This window comes from Anastrepha ludens, chromosome 6, assembly GCF_028408465.1.
Source record: "Anastrepha ludens isolate Willacy chromosome 6, idAnaLude1.1, whole genome shotgun sequence".
NCBI classification, from domain to species: domain Eukaryota; kingdom Metazoa; phylum Arthropoda; class Insecta; order Diptera; family Tephritidae; genus Anastrepha; species Anastrepha ludens.
Window position 1 is genome coordinate 29575386 of NC_071502.1, and position 10295 is coordinate 29585680.

The window sequence follows — 10295 nt, forward strand, 5'->3', positions numbered from 1 at the left end:
TTTTGTGCTTTCTGATTCTCCTTTCTAAGAGCTCAATTGGGTTCAGATCCGGTGATTGAGGCAGAGTTTTAAGCTGAAATTTAAATATAAATTTGAAAAGGTCGAGCCAAGGAGCTCCAGGAGATTTGGTGGCTCCTAAAACACTCAGGCTAAACAGCCCATTGTATTTAGAGCTTTGGAAAGAGGGTAGATAGTCAAGGAGGGAAGGAGAAAAGTATCAGAGAAAGTGATAGGAAAGAATAGAGACAGAGATAAAGATAAAGATAGTTAGTCCTGTGAGAATTTTCCAGATTCTTTGGCAAATCTGTAGATATCCTCCAATTTTAGAGAACGAATATCACTCATTCTCATGACATCGGAACCCAAAACTCGTAGCCGTGCTCTAGCATAGGCAGGACACTCACAGAGAAAGTGCTCAGGGCTATCCGCCTCCTCCAAGCATGACAGGCACACTGGGTCCTCAATAATTCCAATGGTGGTCATATGCTGACCTAATGGGTAAAGTCCTGTAATAATACTGGCCATCAACTGAATGTCTTTCCTTCCAAGTTTTAGTAGAAAGTTTGACAGTTTTCTGTTCGGACTTGTCACAAAACACTTTGCAGATCTGCAGCGTTCTAGACCGAACCATCGCTCTTTATGTAGATTGCATACATAATCGCTGATCCAATTCATGATTCCTGCGGAACTGATTCCAATTATTAGCTCTGGCACCTGTGGGGGCACCGCTGATCCACGGTTGGCCAATTCGTCGGCGATTTCGTTTCTTTGAACACCGGAGTGCCCCGGAACCCATATAAGTACAAGCCTGTTCTGTCTTGCGACAGAATTGAGCTTCTTCTTACAATCTTGAATAATCTTTGAGGTTTGCTTCGCGTTCGCCAGGGCCTTCAGTGCAGCCTGACTGTCACTGAAAACTCCAAGTTGTTTCCCGCTCCATCTCCTCTCGATTATCCATTCGGCTACTACGAAGGGTTAAGCTGCTTACAGTGGTAAATATGCCATTCTTGCACGAGAGAAGATGAATGTTTTAGGTCATTGTCTTGTTAAAACAAGAATCCTTTAGCATATAGTCCAAGTTTAACGGCACTATCATTCAAATTATTCTTCGAAATGTTTAAATATAGATGCTTCTCCATTTTATCAGCAATAATAACCATTTTTCCTACTCCAGACGCAACTATGCAGCCCCAAGCCACTGCATTTCCTCCTCCATGCTAGACGGTAGGAATAAGATTTTTTCATTCAGCTCTGTATTTTCTTTTCGCCAAACTTTTGAAAGGACATCTGATCCGGAAACCGTAAATTTCGGCTTCTCGTTAAATATGACGTTTTCCTAAAAAGAATCTCCCTCATTTATATCCAATCACTTCTTTCTGTTAATATCTGAAATGCAGGGCTTGCGGCATGCTACTTTACTATGATAACCATAGTTTTGCAGACATTTACCGACTGTTTATGGGCTTACTTTTTTATGCAAAGACCCTTGAATTTTTCGGCATAGTATCGTGGAGGTTATTTTTGGATTTTGCGCGACTGATGCTACTATGTTGCGTACCGCACGTAAAGTCAATATCTTTCGCCTTCCAGCTTGGGGGTGATTAGCTTCCAATTTACCAGTATTATCGTAATTAGCAATAACACTTTGCGATTTGCCAATTTGAAATCCAGACTTCGTCCCATTTTGCCACTTTCAATCGGCTCTAAAAACAAAGAAAAAACCATCTTATTTCGTTTTCGGCAATGTGTAAAATTTCGCTTGTCGCGAGGCGAGTGAAAAAAATCATACTTAGTTTTAGCAAAAATATCATACTTAGTTTTAGCAGTATTTACCAGCGACATCTCGCTTGTTTGATTAAGTAAGCAAGTGATTCAAGCAGAAACAGAAGAGGTAAGAAAACAGACCTAATAAATGTAAAGCAATAGCAACCCTGAAACAAACGTCTACTCTTCTTTGTTGTGCTCCTGTCCTAATATTGCAATCCTTGTTAACCAATTAAAAGTATTTTAATTAAGCAAAATAAAAATATTATATATATTTTTTTTATTTATTGTTGTAAAAGATGTCTGCGGTGGAACGTTTCGATATTGAAAAAGTAGCAAAAATATTCCAGGATTGTTTGCACGAGTGTGATGATGTGCTATTAGAATCGTATTTGGAGGCTTACGAAGAAATCAATAAGTATTAAATCTACATATATTAGAGTGTGTCAAATTTTTAATAGAAATTTAATTCAGATTTTTTCATTTGATGGGCACTGTATTCGGATTTGTAAGCAGTGACGTGCGCAGTAAAATCGATATACTCTATGAATATAGACGAAAGGAGTTAATTGGAGAGCGCTTCCTGACCATCAAAACAATGATAATCTACGAAAAAGCAGAGGACCTTCTTAAGGATGGCTCATATGTCTCTGGCGCTCGTACGCTTTTACGGTTACATAGAGGATTGGGTGAGTTGACGCTACTACAATTCATAGATTATGCCATACACGTAAGCAAAATGTTTGAATTCCGGAACAATTAAATTTATATTACCACTGATGTTATCTTAGTTCGAGATATGCATATAGGTAGAAAAGGAGAGTTTATATCTGAGTACACAATTTTCGCCTCGCGTTGTATCACATGTTGTTGTTGTTGTGTCGTATCTTATCAATGATCTATTTGCTTTATGAGTACGGTTGCACTTGATTAATATTTTGTTCTCTATTTTTCAACACTTCCAGAGTTTATATACGAGTTCCTAAGAAGACTGTCCGAACTAAATGAATGTGATAAAACGCACGCCTGTTGCAAAAGCGCATACAATGATACGCTAGCGAAACATCATCCGTGGGTGGTGCGCAAAGGAGCTGTGGTCGCTATGTATGCTCTGCCCACGCAGGGTGAATTGCTCAAACGCGTGTGCGTAAATGCATCACATGCAGTTGAGGTGCTCCCCGAAATGCTCAAACACACGAAATCCGTGTATGATCGTGTTGAAATCCTTTATAGTGCTCATGACCTCCACGGTTTGCCTTAAAATCTCCATATTTTATTTTAACTGGGTCATTCCAAATGTGATGTCAAAGTAATTATTATCAGACAGTAAATGAATGTTATGTTTAGTTATTTTTACAATAATTTTGCGCAAATAATTTCTTTTTGTTACATGTAATGCTAATCTCTTCTTACTGTAATTTATTTGCGTGAATTTCTGGTATAACAATTAGTGTCTTTTTTTCGATATTTGAACTAGATGAAACAAAAAAGAAAAACAGAAAGTATACTTTATTATTTTTAGTTATTATAATTATTGGAAACAACAATTAATAAAATGATAAAGCTAGCAAGTTTTTCTATTTAATATGGCGTTTGCTTTTTGGACTTTTTGTGTTTATGTTTCAATGCACTTGAGCTACTGGCTAATGATTCTCCGTCAATGGCGGCATTCTGGGCGGTCCAAAGAGTCACAAAACCACTTTCTCCGCCGGTCACTAGCACACCACTCTATAAATGTGATGTATTGTATAATAAGAAATGTGAACATAAGCAACGAATTTAAAAATTACCTTTTGATCGAATATACTCGTGCGTACAACTTGCTTATTTCCAACAAAATCTGCCATTGGTAGCAAATGTTTACCCGAACGTAGCGCACGCATTACTTCGCTGTAACAAAATACATATATGGGACAAAAATAAATCTTCTTCTACTTAAAGAGGAGTCCTTTATTAACAATTTAGCACTAAAACGTAAAGCGAATACATCTCGTGAAGAATATAAATCCATGTTTTCTGAAATCGCAGCGAGTTACAGAGCCATGGGCTGGAAGCTGATCTATACTGACGGGTCTAAGACAGAACAGACTTCATATGCTGTCGTAAAAGAGCAAAACGAAATAATAACTTATGGGCTCTTATTCCCATTCTGCTCTATCTTTACAGCAGAAACAGTTGCAATTTTTAACGCTTTTTTGTATGCAATTCAAAACAAGGGCAAATTCATAGTGTGCACTGATAGCTTATCGTGCTTTTCGGCCATCCAGAACTACAACAATTCTAACTACATAATTGATTTTATAAGAGAGACACTAACTACCAAGCCACAAAAAATCAAAATTATGTGGATTCCTGGCCACGCAGATATTAATGGTAATACACATGCTGACCAAATTGCAAAACAAATGAGAATCACTCCTACCATTACAACCAATATCATCTTTAAACATGACGTCTACAGTCTCATAAAACACCAAAGGCAAAGTGACCTACTACGCGAGTGGAGTAATTATAACCATCCCTACTCCTTAGTTAATCCTAAGCGTGTAAAACAAGGTTTTAGTGAGTCAATCCCAACAAATATGGTCACACCATACATACGCCTTCGACTAGGCCACACAATAATTACACACGCCCATATACTTCAAGGCATTCCACCCAATCTATGCCCGTTTTGCAACTCCACCCTGAGTATAAATCACATTCTGTCTTCATGCCCTAACCTTGCATTGACTAAACATCATTACTTTCGCAACATTGACCCTCTTGAAATATTAAAAAATCCAACCGAAGACAACATATCTATATTATATAACTATCTCAAAGATACTGATCTACTTCGTCGGATTTAATCGAGCCATAATCAACATGCCAGCCGAAAGCCTCCGATGCTAGCGCTGAACTACTTTTAGTTTGTATAATAATTTTATTGTTATGTAAACCTTTATAAAATAAAATAAAAAATAAAAAAATCTTCTTAATCGGCGTATCCATTCTGGATGTTCGCGATTATAAAATAAATATATAGAGTATTTTGCAAAACAAAATTTGTATAAGCCAGATATTTATAAGCTACTTGGCACCAAACGTACGGAAATAAACGAAAAATACCAAATGACTTCAATGCTATGGACAAGTCGTGTTGTACAAATCAATTGTTGTATAGTAGCGACTTCGATTTCCATTAGTGGAACAACATTAAGACGCACACCACAAATAGGAGGAGGAGCTCGGCCAAGCACCCAAAAAGGGTGTACGAGCCAATTATACCTATATATATAATCGATTTCGGGAAATATGAAATCCTTCTTTTTTAGCACATACAAAGGTATTTTTTTTCATTTTTTTTTTTGGGATATATTATTCTTATTAATTACTTACCCTCTGTTTTCGTTTATACCAGTTAGTAGAAATACGTCACCGTTATCCAAGCTATGAGCATCTATCACATTACAATTAGCCTCTTTTGTTCTTTTTGCCGCGTCTGTAATTTGGCTGCGGTCGAACTTTGCTACTTCGTCACCTTCTTCGGCGATGTACACATGAAAATCATTGGTATAAGTGATGCAAGAAATAAGATCTTTTTCATATACATTTTTATGCCTAGAAGAAATGAATATATAATTAATTTAAAATATGATTTTAATCAAGTTAAGGTACCAACACACCAATTCAACTTCTGCACACTACTTTCAGTGTTAATAGTTGTTAATAGCGCATCAAACTCCGTTGATTCTTTGATGTCGTATAAATTAATTAGGCCGTCCGTAGAACCGGAGCACAGAAGATCTGGATTCTCTGCGTGAAAACGCAATGCCGTAATATCATCTTCATGGCTTTCAAAGTAAGCACCCAATTGTTTACATTGTCGTATATCATAGAATAATAGAAATACATTGCCATGTCTTTGTTCTGTGCCAGTGCAAAGTATGCGACCATTTCTATTGGTATCGAAGCAATTTATCACTTTCCGCTTATTCATGCCCTTTGTTCCACCGAAATTAGAAATCCCTTGTGTGCACTGGATATCCTCTTCGAAACGTGCTTGTTCTCTTTGTGCACGCAAATCAAAAAGACTAACGAAGCCAAGACTACTGCCAACTAACAGACAATTGGGTGTTTCATCTAAAAACCGTACGCCGGATATAGTCTGTGGTACATTGCTTATTGGTGCCGGTATATCAGTTAAGGTAGAGAGTTGCAAAGTACGTTCTGCGTTAATATCGAAGATGTGTACAGCAGCGCTCGATAAGCCGGCCACAACACGTGTAAAGCCACTGAATAATATTAATATTAGAAGCATTGAGAACAAATCTTGCAAGATATCTCATTCAAAGATAGCTCACCTGTCGGCTGCTAAATTAAGAACATAGTCTTTTTTCAAAGACACCGCAGATTCATCGGCGATTTTGTATTTGATTTGAAACATAGTATCCAGCTCTTGTGCGCTGCACGTGTCCTCATCCCCAAGTAGGGACTCACTAGCATTAGAATCTTCATCAGAACTGTTAGGCATTGTATTGAATTCTTCACACACGCACGCAGTAAGTCAGCAATTATGAGAAAAATATCAAAATTTGTATAAATATTTACAACTGGAAATTAGTTTGCCGCTCAGTTGTTAAGATAACAAAAAAAAACAATAAGAAGATGAGCTGAAACAAAAATAATAGAAGATATTCGCCTTGAAACTGAACAAACATTATGCGGCGAACGTTTTTATTTTTACCTGCGTCACTTTTAATATGGGTATTCAACGACAACCATAAATGTCTCGTAAGCCACGGTAACCCGTAAACTTATGAACTTGTAAAATAGCTCTCAAATTTTGTATGAAAAATGGTTTATATAAATGGTGCAAGTTAAACTTACGACTTCACTGCAGACAAAGAGCATTCCCATGGCAGCCGGTTCTACGTTACCGGAATGACTCGGGTTTTTATTCCCGACCAAGGGCTGCCGCCCCAGTACACTAGCCCTGTCTAGTGCACCGTATTTTACCCTAAACCTTTCGTCACAGGAGCAACTCATTGCAGCCAGTTTGCTCCAAATACTTCTCTTCCGGGCTGGCGTCGAACCCAACCCCGGACCTGAAGTATTTTACTGCTGCATTTGCCACAAGCGGCTCCACCCGAACTCCACCTCGGTTAGGTGTAACCAGTGCAACGGGTGGTGCCATCTTAAGACCTGTTCAGGCCTTAAGACTCACAGGGAGTGGTCCACAAGGTATGTGGCCACGTGTTGCTCCCGCCCACAGGCGGTCACCGCCTCTACGGCGACACTGCCCTCAGTGCCGGCACATCACACTGCCGCCACTAACAACACCTCAACGGCCAGGAGCCCCCAAGAGCAACACGACTCCCTCTCCAACCCACAACCCTCCTGCTCCTACCCCAGTGCGGGGACAAACCAGCAGCTCTTGGTCCCCCGCACAGTCTGCTCCGTGTGCCAGACCGTAGTACCTCGAAACCTGACAACTGTCCAATGCAGTTCTTGCAGTGGCTGGTGTCACTTTCGGAGGTGCTCCGGCCTGCACACCACCCGTGAGTGGACACGCGACTACGTTGCCCCCTGCTGCAGAGCTCTGCACCCGCAACCGCCCACCGTGGCGCGGCCACCCGACAACATCAGGCCACTCCCCATTTTGCGGAACGCACAGCAGGACCAACGCAGACAACATCACGCATCCCTCACCCCCCGAATTACGACGACCCTCCCGCGAAGCTTCAAGCTTTTGCAACTGAACTGCAACGGACTAACGAGTAAGATTGACGAGATAGTCGACTTCATGAGTCGGCTCGGAATTAAGATAGCTGCGGTCCAAGAGACAAAACTGCACGCTAGCTCCCCCCTGATTACCAGGGACGGCTATAACGTGCACCGAAAGGACCGCGAGCGAGACAACGGTGGTGGCCTAGCGTTCATAGTACACCATTCAGTGCAGTATCGTCTTATTGATGAAGGCATCGACCGCAGGGACAGCACCTTAGAACGTCAAGGTATAGCTGTCCGGTCAGGCGATGCCGACCTCGAAATTTACAATATTTATATACCCCCTGTCACCTGCTGCCCGGCAGGATATCTCCCCGATATTGGTGCGCTCATCAGGGGAGAAAACCGATTGGTAGTAGGTGACTTTAACGCGCATCACGATCTTTGGCATTCAAGCCTGCCAAATGATCGTAGGGGACAGCTATTGGCAGAGCAGATAGACGATTCGACGTTCAGCACTGTAAACGACGACGCCCCCACTAGTGTAGTGGGCAATTGTAGCAGCTCGCCTGACATAACAATTGCTAGCGCTGGACTGATAAATAGCATAACCTGGCGACCTATGCTATCGCTTGCATCAGACCACTTGCCCATTATCATCTCGATCGAGAGACCCCCGATTTTGTTTCCGCGGATCACCGGTCATATATCAACTTTAACAAAGCTGATTGGACCAGATTCGCGGAATTTACTGAGAACATCTTCGCAGCCCTACCCACTCCCACCGATGTGCGCGCAGGCGAACGCGCACTCCGCAAGGCGATTACAGCCGCCGCGGCTCGCTTCATACCTGCTGGACGGATCCGGGAATTACGTCCCAATTTCCCAGCCGAAGCAGCCGTTATGGCAAACGAGCGTGACCGTCTACGCCAGGCCGATCCCGGGGATCCTCGTATAAAGGATCTCAATTTGGAGATCCGGCAACTGGTCACCCAACATAAGCGGACCAAATGGGTAGAGCATCTGAAGTCCTGTAACTTCACCTCTGGTGTGAGCAAGCTCTGGTCCACCGTAAGGTCCCTGTCGAACCCGACGAAGCACAACGACAAGGTGGATATCACCTTCAACGGTCGTACTTCGTCGGACCCGAAGAGATGCGCGAGCTACTTTAGCCGGCAATTTATATTGCATCCTCCGGTCGACAGATCCAAACGTTGTGCCACCAGACGGCTGCACAAACTGCCCTACAACAGTGCATCGCTTACTTTCACCAGCGACGAGGTTCAGGGGGCCATCAAACACATGAAACCATCAAAAGCCATTGGCCCCGACGGACTAAACATGCTGATGCTGAAAAAGCTGGGTCCATTGGGAGTAGAATATCTCACAAAGGTCTTCAACCTGTCTATGGCCACTCTCATCATTCCTGATAAGTGGAAATTAGGGAGAGTGGTCCCACTGCTGAAGCCTGGGAAACCCGCCAACCAAGGGGAGTCTTATCGTCCGATAACTCTCCTTTCCCCAGTAGTGAAGACACTTGAGGCCCTTCTACTCCCACTCCTCACTCAACACCTGACTCCAGCCCCACACCAGCATGGCTTCCGTAGAGTGCACAGTACCACCACGGCACTCACCGTCATAAACACCCAGGTAAACCGCGGCCTTAACCAAAACCGCCCCTGCGAGAGGACAGTCCTAGTAGCGTTGGACCTACAAAAGGCTTTCGACACAGTCAGCCACGCCACGCTACTAGATGACATTTTACAGTCGACACTCCCGCCAGGGCTGAAGAGGTGGACCGCGAACTACCTGAGTGGTCGTCCCTCGTCGGTAGTATTTCGAGACCAACCCTCAAAACAGAGAAAAATAAAGCAAGGAGTACCGCAGGGTGGTGTCCTTTCACCCTTGCTTTTTAATTTCTATATTTCGAAACTCCCCCAGCCACCAGAGGGAGTCTCACTGGTCTCATATGCCGACGACTGCACGATAATGGCGTCGGGCAATGACATTGATGGCCTATGCTCAAAAGTAAACGACTACCTCGCCAGCCTTTCTCGCTTCTTCACTGCGAGAAACTTAAAACTTTCTCCTACTAAATCCACGGCGACCCTATTTACCACCTGGACAAAGGAGGTCAAGCTGCCACTTCAGGTACACGTCGACGATACCCCAATTCCGACGATAAACAACCCCAGAATTTTGGGAGTCACCTTTGACAGCTTGCTCTCCTTTTCGACGCACACAACCGCTATTGCAACGAGAGTACAGAATCGCAACAAGGTCCTCAAGTCGCTTGCCGGCAGCACTTGGGGCAAAGACAAAGAAATGTTGCTGTCGACTTTCAAAGCAATAGGCCGACCGGTTCTGAACTATGCCGCGCCTGTCTGGTCGCCTGGAACCAGTGATACGCAGTGGACGAAGCTTCAGACCTGCCAGAATACTGCCATCAGGACCGCGACAGGATGTCTCCTGATGTCCCCTATCCACCATTTACATGACGAGGCGCACATGCTCCCGGTTAAGGAGCATAACAAAATGCTCGGCAAGCAGTTTCTGCTTGGGTGTCACCGTAGGCCTCACCCATGTAGACACCTGCTCGAGCCTGAGCCACCTCCCAGGCACATCAGGAGACACTTCCTCAACTACGTGGACGAGATCCAGGACAAAACGGACAGACCTCTCCAGGATCGGACAGTATACAGACAGGCTATTAACGACATTCATCGGGAGACACTTACCACCTTCCTAAGCTCCCGACCCCCGAATGCCGTTATCGGAGTCCAACCACCACCTATCGCAGACGAAGAGCTCCAGCTTCC

At 43.2% G+C, this 10295-nt stretch overlaps 2 protein-coding genes across 2 annotated transcripts; one reads left to right on the forward strand and one right to left on the reverse strand.

The window, feature by feature from the left end:
• The first annotated feature begins 1931 nt into the window (after positions 1 to 1931).
• LOC128867380 (ceramide-1-phosphate transfer protein) lies at positions 1932 to 3349 on the forward strand. Its single transcript, XM_054108535.1, has 3 exons — positions 1932 to 2182; positions 2239 to 2453; positions 2730 to 3349. Exons 1-3 carry the CDS (start codon positions 2064 to 2066, stop codon positions 3023 to 3025), a joined length of 630 nt encoding a protein of 209 aa, XP_053964510.1. The 5' UTR covers positions 1932 to 2063; the 3' UTR covers positions 3026 to 3349.
• On the reverse strand, positions 3257 to 6428 carry LOC128867379 (WD repeat-containing protein 89). Its single transcript, XM_054108534.1, has 5 exons — positions 6111 to 6428; positions 5433 to 6041; positions 5146 to 5367; positions 3555 to 3654; positions 3257 to 3492 (listed from the first exon to the last, which is right to left on the reverse strand). Exons 1-5 carry the CDS (start codon positions 6278 to 6280, stop codon positions 3346 to 3348), a joined length of 1248 nt encoding a protein of 415 aa, XP_053964509.1. The 5' UTR covers positions 6281 to 6428; the 3' UTR covers positions 3257 to 3345.
• Between the last annotated feature and the right edge of the window lie 3867 nt (positions 6429 to 10295).